This window comes from Cyprinus carpio, chromosome A20 (genome assembly GCF_018340385.1).
Source record: "Cyprinus carpio isolate SPL01 chromosome A20, ASM1834038v1, whole genome shotgun sequence".
Taxonomy (NCBI): domain Eukaryota; kingdom Metazoa; phylum Chordata; class Actinopteri; order Cypriniformes; family Cyprinidae; genus Cyprinus; species Cyprinus carpio.
In genome coordinates, this window is record NC_056591.1 from 25,898,980 (window position 1) to 25,911,228 (window position 12,249).

Genomic DNA, 12,249 nt, shown 5'->3' on the forward strand with positions numbered 1-12,249 from the left:
TACTTTTTTATTTTTGCTTCTTATGTATAATTTTTATTTTTGAATTCAAATGTAAAGAGTTTTTATTTTTTTTTTTTTTTTTTTTTTTTTTTAATTTTATTTAAATGTTTAAAATGTTTATAATTTTTTATATTTTATTTTTGGTTTTATTTGGATATTTTTACTTTTTGGCACACATTTCAGTATTTATAACTCATCAGTGAAGCGACAGACTTCTCTTTCCCTCAAAAAAAAAAAAGAATTACCTAACGAAATGAATCTAAATAGTGATATAAAAAAAATGATAAAAAAAAATATATAAGCATGCAATAAAATTAACTAAAAAACTGCTGTAGAAACAATTTTTACTCAGAAATTGCTAGTAAGTTCCACTATTACAAAGAAAAGGCAAGTTATAGTACAGTTGTTTAAGAATTTGCCTAAACTTAAAATTAAGTCCTATAATACTCTTTCCCTGTTTAATACTTGGATGTAAGTCATGATACACAAGGATAGATTAGTTGCTACTTCCATTTCACTGTGTCTTAAATACTTCAGTAAGCTGCACAATTTGAAGCCTCATTCAAATCTGCAGAAAAATTTGGGTGTGCCAAAATGTTGTCTGGAACCCGAAGTATAACACCACATATAATTGTGTATACAGTAATTGATTTTTCTCAGCAACCACCACTTAAAAATAACGTGAATAGATATAAGCAGTGCGCGGAGGTCTCCTGCTTCACCCTGATGCATCTAGTGCACTAGAGAGTGCTGATGGCAGTGCGCGGAGGTCGTCGTTTCTGGCAGTGGCTGTCATCTGTAATCGCTTCTCCAATAAGCTTTACAGATCTTGCCTCTGCAGCAAGACTTGCTCTGACACAGTTAGAGCTCTGAGAAAGAAAGAGGTCTCAGTTGCCTGCCAAACACTCAACACACACATATACAAGTAAAATTTAAAAAACAAACAAAGTTCAATGAGATGAAAGGAGACAATTATGTAATGAAAGCTGGAAAAATGACAAAAAGGGCTTCAGCAAGAGCTGTTGTTGTTGGGGTAACATGTTGCAAGTATGTTTTTATTTTCACCCATTAAATATGTTTTTAAAATGTCAAAAAAACAGCTGGTAAACTACACTTAAACTAAATCTGAGTGAGTTGAATCCATGTTTGATTATTTGTAATGGGGAAAATAATAAATGAATTGAGACTCAAAGTAGCATTTTTTTCCGAGCCATGAACCCCACAGGTACGAATGCCATAAAACTATTCACACTAAAAAACCAACGCTAAAAAAAATAATTTTTTGTAACATGTGGATGTATGAAAGACACACACAAACCACACACACACACACACACACCACACACACACACACAGAGGTGTGTTGTATTAAAACACTATGTTGTTCTGTGATCTTGCAATATAAAAGGAATGCAAAACTAAGTTGCACAAAAAAATCACTTGTTCACAGGCCAAAAAATAGCATTTCTAATATAATCTTCCCAGCAAGTCCAAGTATCACACTCCCACTCTTGGAGAAGATAACCAGTTATGTAAAAAAGCAAGTTAATTCCCATATAAATTACCTGACAAAAACAAATAACAATAATGTAACATTGCAACATTTCCCCCAAAAAGTGATAAGCAGTGACAGATTAACATAAAGATTTCTTACAAATAAAATTAAAATAAAATCAATAATACAAATATAAATTAAAATAAAAATAAAAATAATATTAAATATATATATTAAAATTTTAATAAAATTTTTTTTTTAATTTATTTTTAATAATTTTTTATGTTTTTTTTTTTAATTTATATTTTATATAATTGTGAATTTGTCATAATAAAAGACAGGTTGTTGCTTGTCTATATAAAACTTGCTTCCATATTGCTGTGAAGTTGTCGTGGTGTTGCTATTTACCATTACTGGCTCAATTCAAAAGAGCCCATTGTCGAGTCTCTGATACTCTCCTCTCTAATATTTTTGTAATGTTGTATGGTTCAATCGTTGAAGCGATGCAAAAAAGATTGAGTTTGAATGCTTAGAAATGTCACCTCTTCTCAATACACCTAAAGATTTGAGGCATCAATAAAGTGCATAGCTTTAAACGGTGCTGGAAGAGTTATACTCTAATAATTTTGGAGAGAGGGGGGGGAAAACAGCGGTAGCGATGCTTGCCTGAGGTCGCTTGGCGGTTTTTAAGTGGATTTTTGAATAGGGCCCTTGCATAAAGTCTCTAACAAAAAACAGGGTCTGCAAATGCTTTCACACCACTGTGTCATTATTCTGGTTCTGTACTCTAGACGAGGACAAGTAGGAACATGGAAAAATAATTAGCTATAAAACAAAAGTCCAGACACCAGGAGGTCACTGAATGGAGGGCTAATGACTATTGTAGCAAGGATGAACTGCTGGCTTTGTCATAATCTTGTGATTAAAGCTGAAAATAATGATAGAGGCCAGCTAGAGAATATCTATTGGTGAGTATATCTCATGAACCGCAGCAGTTTTATTTTTTTTTTTTTTTTTTTTTTTTTTTTTTTGTTTTTTTTAAAAGCAAATCAACTGAATTGTAAGTTATAATGTGTCCTTGATTATTGTATACCCACCACAAACCTGAAATCATATGAGATAATGCACAGATCATTTTTAATAATTACTTGCACAATTTTCTCACCATGGCCATATCATGGTTTTGTGTACAAAACCCAATCCTCTACTTCAATCTAATTTAAATGCAGAGTTTCGTGGAGATTCGTGCAGTAAAAAAGGTTTAGTAAATTTAATTTATTTGACTTTCTTACATGATTTCTGGTTTCGGGATCATACTTTTATTTAGAATAAATCAAATCATACACTGCTGTAAATAGTTATCTATCTTCAAAAGCTGCATATGGTTTGTATTGTTTTTGTGGCTGATTTGATTACTAAAAAACTGTGTGTGGTTATAGTATAAATGCAACAGTAAATCAAAGTCAGCAGATATGAGTGTTCAGCTTATGAAAAATGCACAGAGGGGAACATCTGCAAAATCTGGTAATATAAAAGTGTGGATAAGCGATGGATTTTCAACTACTGTTGTATTTCACTGATGCTTATATCCTTTTAAAAAGTGTCTCTTGGCGGTTTGCAGGTTTGTTAATATTAGTTTATTTTTATTAATATATTGACTTATTTTGTCTAAGCTTACTGTTGAGGTTACATGTAGTGTCTTTTGCTATGGTCGACACTGCGGGTGGGGGTATGGGTGGAAGTGATTAATGACAAATTTTCATTTTGGGGTGGAGTATCCCTTTAAATCACTGGTTAAGCCAGTGTTACTGTGTTGGTCAGGACAGGATGCTCAACCAAATGGAGGCTTGCTTAGAAGTGCACAAGTGTTGGGGTTGGTAAGATTTTTGTAATGTTTTTGACGTTTCTTATGTTCACCAAGGCTGCATTTATTTGATTGAAAATACATGTTTAAAAACAGTAATATTTACAGTAATATTGTGAAATAATATTACAATTTAAAATAAATATTTAATATTTTAAAATTTAATTTTGTCATTTATTTATGTGATGCAAAGCGAATTTTTTTATTTTGTTGTCTATAAATAATTCATTGATAGTTCTTAATTTTATTTTGGTTGTTGGGTTTTGGTTGTAGTTGTAAATTATTTTTTTTTATACTGTAATGAAGTTGTGCTGCCTTATAATTTTGTGAAATCCATTAAATCATTTTTTTCAGGATTCTTTGATGAATAGAAGTTTAAAAGAACAGCATTGCCATTTTTTTTAAACAAATGTAATGTGTCCTTGCTGAATAAAGTATTAATTTCTTATTAAATAAAATCTTACTAACCTCAAACTACTGAATGGTAGTGTATTTATTTTCTGTACTTTGTAGAGGTATGCAAATTGTGATTCTATGGGGCCCAAATGTGCCACTCAGTAATAATGCCAATATTCATAAACCAGTTGTGAAAAATCAACAAGGACCCCCATAGGATGACCACAGTGGTCTCAACATGAGAACGGTTTACAGTATTAGTATAGTAGATGCATGAGTTGTGTTTTCTGACCTGCTCCAGAGGGTCCTCCACCCTTCCTCTGCCAGCTTCTCTCTGGCGGAGCACATCTCCTGATCTTTATTCTGTGCCAGCTGAGGTGAGCGCTCTGACCTTTTATTTCTCCTCATGCTCTTCAACGCAGCTCCTCAACGCAGTTTCTTACACTCTTGCTGTGGTCACACAAAAAAAAAAAAAAAAAAAAACACTAATGATCATACTGTTTTGTGCGTATATATAAACTACATTTTTGCTGAGACCTTTTGACACAAATCTGATAAAAACAAGACACAGTTGGCTTCTGCTGTTGCACACATCTAAATATAAAAATACAAAAATCCTGGGTCAGTGGTCCATTGATTATTAACGGCTGCTAAATGAGAGGGGGGGCTCTTTTCATGTTCTGCGGATATTTTTTTGTGCGTATATTTTTTTGTTGCATGGACAGGTGTGGGTGGTAGCAGGAGGTTAACTGCCACATTACGTGGTGTAATTGCAGGACGTCATGAGAGTGCCGCACTGAGCTTAAATCTGTGACTATTAAGTCTGTGCTACAGAAAATGCCCAAATAACTGTCAGTGTGGAGCACCTCACACACTCGGAGACACTGTGAAATGGACGTTTTTTAAAGGTTGTGCACACTCGGAGACACTGTGAAACCTTTTAAAGGTGTGAAATTTCTCTTAATTGCTGCTTAAGAGGAAATGAAAGCTGTAATGAGAGTTTGGGCACTTTGAAAGCTGCCTGATTTTTTTTGAATTAAGTGTTGATTTATCTGTTCGTTTATGGTGGCAAAAACCTCTCATTGATAATACACTGCAGAACAGCATTTATTTACTGATTTATTCACTATATAAATATTATATAATATTAATAATACTAGACTACATACTATAAAATTTACTATTTTATATTATATATATATATATGTTATATATATATATATATATATAATATATTTATATATATCTATATATATATATATATATATAGATAGATAGATATAGTAAGCATTAACAATGTAAATATAAATTACAAATTAATATAATTGCAAAAGAACTGTTCTTATATCTAACCAAATTTTTATCACATTTTTACCTTCACTAGTTCATTTTAAATGGTCCTTCAGTGTGAGAAATATAATAATTGTGATATATATTTAATGAAATTCAGCATAAAATAGTGTATTTAAAATAGATGAATTATAGCAGTCAGCATAAACAATGTAAATATAAATTACAAATGTATATGAATTTAAAAGGGAAAATGCATACATTTAAAAAGCATAACTTCTTTTACATTTTTCAATATTTTAAGTCACTTTTTTGCCTGCACTACTTCAGTGCAGGAATATATATAATATAATGTAATATAATATAACACTGAAGAGTTCAAAAAAGCATGCATTATTCATCATTATGTAAAAATATTAAATACTTTTAGATCGCACCAGAGAATAACTTCTAAGATTATTCCATGCCACTTGCCTACATTTATAATATATTCACAATGTTCTGGAAAACACCTTGAAAAAATTAAGGGGCAAAATATGCCACCCCAGGTATGGATTATATGTCTATTTAAAAGTAAAAAGAGATAAATTTAAATTAATAGTCATGGCCAAGTGGTTAGACATGCTTCACGAGCTGCATCTTCAAATCCAGCCTGGTCGTACTCCAAACCCATCACTCCTCTCTCTTCCAAACAATTCTCAGAGTAATTGTTTTTTGTTTTTTTTTGGGATTTTTTGATTTGTTTTTTTGTGTTTTTTCATTATAGCTAAGTCAAAAACAAACACACGCACACTAGCAACTGCCTCATCCACTCATGGTGTGCATTACAAGAGGAGCTGGTAAATTAACCAGCACTTCTGCTGAACAGAAGTTCCTGGATGTGGCTTTATCACCTTTATAAACTCTTACAGGGAGTCCATTTGTCTTCATAAATGATCTCAGTGCAAAGCTGTCAGTCCAGCAAACAAAACTGGCATAAACAGTTTTTTTTGTCATCCAGACGGTGCTGCCTCAAAGCGGAGGATCCATCTGGAGTTTTTATGTGCTTCTTCGTTTTGTGCTGCTGTTGTTGTTGTTGTTGTACAAAAATTATTGTGTAAGACTGTGCAGATGCAAGGGCCTGTGTCTGACAGATTGGCACATTGATGAACAAACCCTCTGGTAACACTTGCAACACAAAGTCTGCCAGACATTTGTCCTCTGATGATGCCTGAAGGATCAGTTTGAGGAAACCCTTGTCTATATGCTAACTTCATATTCTCCTACAGGTTAAAACATTTTTTTTTTAAATATATGTTTAGTTCTCACCTTTTTAACCCTTAACAGCCAGTTTTTCCCCTAATTACAATGTTGTTATTAACAACTACACTTAAACTTAATAGCTTTCATTGATAGAATATTATATATAGAATATAAATAGATGAAAAACTTAAACAAAATAGATGAAAATGAAAATAAAAAGTAGAAATGCTGCCTTGGCCTTGGCAACTACCGGAAGTTAAATATGTTGAAGCTGAAGTACTAAAAATACTAAAACTGAAAAAATAAAATTAAAAATAAATAAAAATAAAACCATAGAATTTCTAGAGTAAAATTCCTATTCTAAAGCCATTAAACCCGTTTTCCATGGACTAGACCTCTTTAAACTTTCATTAATTAATTCCTCAGCCCTATAAATGATATCAGTTGAGAACCTTTACTAATTGAGGACTTAAAAATTGAGCTAAGGCGTGTGAGGCCATAGAAACTCCTATATATGAAACTCCTATGTCACTTTTTTTTCACTTTATATTCAAAACAAGGCATCTCTTGAAATACGAGTCTCTTGACCTAGATCCAACATCATTACCAGCACTTATTTTGAGCAATAACAAGCTCTACATTGGTCCACATTCTCCTAAATAACAAGTTAAAGCCCAAATATCATGCTCCAGGGCACCACCCAGAACAAATGTTGTGGAAAATGAGCTACCAAGGATGAAATCCAATAAATGTCTTGTTGATTTGTCATTAAAGCATGTTGAGCATCTGCTTAGGGCCAATTCATCTTCAACCTTCCTAGTTAGCTCATTTTTAGCGTTTTCAGGGGATGTTTTAGTGGCGTAATGGTAACTTTGCAAAACTATGAACACACAAAGTAGCCAAAATGTTCTGAAAGTGAAGTTCAAAAATAAAATTCTGTCATCATTTACTCACCCTCAAGTTGTTCCAAGCCTGTATGAGTTTCTTTCTACTGCGGAACATAAAAGAAGATATTTTGAAGAATCAGGGTATCCAAACAGTTGCTGGTAGCCATTGATTTCCATAGAGAAAAAAATACTGTGGAAGTCAATAGGGACGAGAAAATGCTTGGCTACACACATTCAAAATAACTTCTTCTGTGTTCAGAAGAAGAGAGAAATTTAACAACTTAAGGGTTAGTAAATGATGACAGATTTTTCATTTTTGGGTGAACTATCCTATCGATGGCCTTAGATTTAGTCCAATACAACTCAGGCTTATACTAATGACCCATTGTCTTATGTGATATTAAACACTGGTTGTAAGCATTGCTAATGATTTAGGCACACAAGCTTTTTTGAGGCAATGCCAAAACACTTACAGCTGCTGGGAATTTTAAATGATACACAAGTCATCACATAGCTTGGTGAAGAAGGAGAGAATGTATAAGAATGAGAAGTGCCTTGCTTGTTAACGAACCACTTAAAAAGACAGTTCACCACAAATGAACTATGAGCTAAAAAAAAGGTGTGAAAGAATCATTGTTTAAAATAAACATTGTCATTGTTTACTTTCCCTCAAGTAATGGAAAAGTATGGCCAGAATATTCTTTAAGAATGTTGATTTCATAACTTACATAATGTCAAGGTTTTGAATTCAGTAAAGCCCTCTTCTAACACTGGAAATACTTTTTGTATGCAAGTTTTAACTGACAAAATTACTGACAAAAAAAAGAAAAAAAAAAGAAACGTCTAATAATAATATTATATGTGAATATTATTATTATTAGTAAGTATTTATAGTAATAACAATGTTTTATTTGATTTTTTACAATTGTTTGAAATTTCACTAATACTTAGCCCATAAAACAAAAACAATAATAATTATAATAAAAATAAAAATAAACAAGCTGTTTTTTTTAACTATAACTTAAAAAAGTAAAATAAGTTTAATTTATTTAGAATAGAATAATTTGCTTTTTTTGCACAATTGTTGGGCCTTGCATTAATGCTTAAAACATAATTATTGAAAATAAATAAATAAATGATGAAGATGAAGGAAACAAAGGTAATGACCATTTTTAATAAAACAAATGTATTTAATCTGTGATTGACATTATTATTATTTCTTTTCACATTATAAATTATATAGTTATTTAGAATAAAATAATTTGATTATTTGTCTTATTAATTACTTTTTTACACTATTGTTGGACCTTGCACTAATGTTTAAAACAAGTATATATACTGTATATATATATATCTATATAGATATATATATATATATATATTTATATATATATGCAAATAAATAGATTAAAAAAAATCAGAGAATTATGAAAAACAAAACAAAGAATTAATCAATAAATACAAGAGAAATACATTAGATGAAAAATAAATAAAAGTCAAACAAACAGACAACCTCAAACTATAGACTGAAAATGTTTAAAAAACATAATTTAAACAAACAAACAAACAAATAAAACCAAGCGGCATACCAAATGGAGACAATGGGTTTTTAATTTAATAAAAACATAATTTAATCTGTGATTTTATCTGGCCATGCATTCATAGGCTCCAGCATCAACAAAGATGGATAATTAGTAAACTATTATGTTGGGGGAAAATGCCTTTTATATGGAGTTTTTTGACAGTTTTTTTTTTATGACTGAAAATTCAAGGGACAGGTTTGTCACCATATTTAGATGATGTCCCTAAATATACCATGGGGGTGAGTAAATATTTCTGAGAGCACATTTCCAAGAACTCTCCCTCGTGTAACACAAAAACATGTGCTCTTTACCTGAGCGTCTCGGTCCACTTCAGCTCAAGCTCCAGGGCCATCTTATCCATTTTGAGCTTCTCTTCCTCTTTGGTAGCGATGAGTTTGGCATCATGCTGTTGTTTCTGAGTCTCCATCTCTCCCTGAGGACAAGAACGAGAGCGAACATTAGCTCTGATGAGCCATTAAGCACATGACCCATAATTGTGAGGTCTAACACGCGGCACTCAGGACGAGAGAGGGGGCTTTAGTTCACAGCTATCAATCAAACTGGGTCCAGGAGATGGAAATTAATTTTCATTTCTCCACTCACTCATTTCTTCTCTCACGCACACACACACTCTCACTCATACAGGTCTGATTCATTATGCACGGTCACTCAGAGAACCTGTGCTTCAGGTCAAGGACACAGGAAGAGGAACCGTGAAGAGGCCTCTCTAATGAAGTGTCTTTGATAGGGGCCAAAAACGCAGGTGGGTATAATTCAACAGAGCACTAATTACTCGTTTCATAATGATGAACTCATTGCAGGTGTTTTTTAGAAGCTATTCATGGGAACTGAGGGCAAAAGTTGTATATTTTAAAAAATTACACACATCAACTTTAATAAAAAAATGTCTGCAAAACCGGCAGGGGCAGCTGAGTTATGCGACTGTGAAGCATGTCTCTTTCTCATTATTTTTTGGAGTAATTGCTTTTGGTAACAGACCTGAAGGGCTGTTAAGAGATTGCTGGTCTCTCTGAGTCTGGCTCGCGTGGCATCCAGCTCTTCTAGAAGCTTCTTCTGGGCGTCCTTCAGATTGGAGATGTGTCCCTCAGCAGAACTGAGTCCCTGCTCTCCCTGCTTCATCAGCTCCTGGAGTCGACTCACCTGAGGAACAGCAGAAGTTACTCCCTTTTAAGCAGATGCTTTTTCTCCGTGTTGAGTTAAAGGACACTGTAAGAATGAAGTTCCTGTATATACATATAATTCTTGTATATTATATATATATATATTATATATATATATATATATATATATATATATATATTTATATTTTTAATATTCTGATATAGTTTTATTTTTTTTTTTTCTGGGTGTATATATATATATATATATATATATATATATATATATATATATATATATGATATATATATTTATTTATTTATATACATACATATACAAATATTTTTGAATTATTTGTAATTAAACCTATAAGTAACAAGAACACAACAATATATTATTAACTAATTAATTACTAACAAGGACCTTGTCACACAGGTTCCACATATAATAAATTTACTCAATCTCTATAGCTCTCTTCCAGTGATAAATAACGTAACGTGATGTAACGTAACAACATAACATGTTTTATTCATTTTAAAACGTATAACAGATATTTAGAATAAAATTGTGAAATGTATTTATTATAATTATTATAATCATACATTTTTAATTCTTAGACATTGTACAAATTATTAACCCCATAAAACTAAATTATTACAAATAAATAAATACTTTAAATAATACCCTAGTGAGCTACGCAAGCAGCTAGTCTGCTGGGGGAAAAAAACACCTTAAACCTACTGTTTTACAAGTCTTAGTGGGACTGTTGGCTGGTTTTAGAGGCTTTTTGGGTACTTTTTAGCTGATCACTGAGCTAAAACTGCCTAAGACCAGCCCAGGCCAGCTCAGAAACCAGCTCAGACTAGAATATTAGCAGGATATCTTCTAAAGACAGCATCCTAACTAAAATGTGACAACAAAGAAAAACAAAGGTCATACCTCACTGTTGGCCATGCTGAGTTTGGCTGTGAGCTCCTCTCGAAGACTTTCCAGTTCCTCTCGTAAAAGGCTCTTCTGTTCCTCTAGAGAGCTACGTTCCTTCTCAAACTGTTCCTCCATTTCCTATGAATCCAACAGAAGATGCTGATTACAAATGATGACTGCTTACAAACATGAGAAACAATTGATGTTATTGGAAATAAGACAACCGTGTGTAGGGATTGCATCAGTTGATTAATTCACATTTTTCACAAGTTATAAAATCCTGTCATTTGCTACTTATCCTAATGTTGATCCAAATTCATATGAACTTTTCCTTTAATCATATTCAAAATCTTTTTTTAGGCTGTGGTATTTTGAAGGCATCACTATCTGGAAACTTAATTTCAAACATGTCAGGGTAGTGCCTTAGGAAATCCACTTAATATCTGTCTCAAGAAGTTGGAAAAAATAAGATGACAAGATTTGCAATGCAAAAACAAGGCACGAGAAGAAATGATTAACTATATATTATTCATCATAAGATTCTTCCGCTTTATTGAGCTCTCCTGGAATATAATAATACAGAAACTAATCATAGCCATCCTGTGACATTTACAAAATGAAATGCAGTTTTTGATTGTGCATAAAATCCTACAAAAATGGCATAATTATATATATTTATATATCATAGCTGCATTATACTGTATACTATATACAGATAACGATAAATATTCTCATTGATTGATTCTTGTATGTCTTAAAACATTACCAAGAATGAACCAAGTTGATGAAATGAAAGAGGAGAGCGATAGAAGTTGACAAATTAAAGATGAAAGAGATGAGATCATCTCTTCTTCTCATCTCAAAAAGCAGCGGCGAGCTCTTGCCCATGTTGATTAAAGTGAAGTCCACATCCAATCAAATCCACGTCACATATTTATACACACATCACCTAAAAGAATGCGTTGTGAAAAGCATGTGGGTGCGTGGGGGCCTTGAGGAGAAAGAGGCCTTAAGTAAGCCTGTTTAAAAAATTGATGGTTAGCACGGACGAAGAAATGGGCCGCGCATTCAGCATAGCCAGCATGTGTGCATAATTCACTCAATCCCTAATTGAAGCCACACAAATATGCAAATGGCACATCTTAAGTGTCTCACTTGTGCCTCAGTGACACAATACGAGTGTTACGATGGTAAAAATGGATCCATGCTGTGATCCATGTCAAATAAAATAAAATCCCTCCCAGAAAATATCAAATACATTGGGCACATGCTCGCCTACAGCGGCTCTGTTCTGTAGAGTTTTCCAAAATAAAGGTTCCTCTAATGCTCAGAGGTCTGTCATCAGAAGAGTGAGTCACCAAACCCAATTTGGACACACAGTAGAAACCGAATGTGCTCTGGATAAGAAAGATAAAGACAGAGAGAGTGGAAGGGCCCTAGGCTTCATCT

General features: G+C 32.8%; 1 protein-coding gene across 1 annotated transcript in view; it reads right to left on the reverse strand.

The window, feature by feature from the left end:
* Positions 1-12,249, reverse strand: part of LOC109100509 (protein FAM184A-like) — a 107,589-nt gene that overhangs the window by 38,936 nt on the left and 56,404 nt on the right. The window contains 4 exon segments of the mRNA XM_042778359.1: positions 4,185-4,205; positions 9,068-9,190; positions 9,757-9,918; positions 10,816-10,938. Coding sequence (XP_042634293.1) covers positions 4,185-4,205; positions 9,068-9,190; positions 9,757-9,918; positions 10,816-10,938 — 429 coding nt within the window.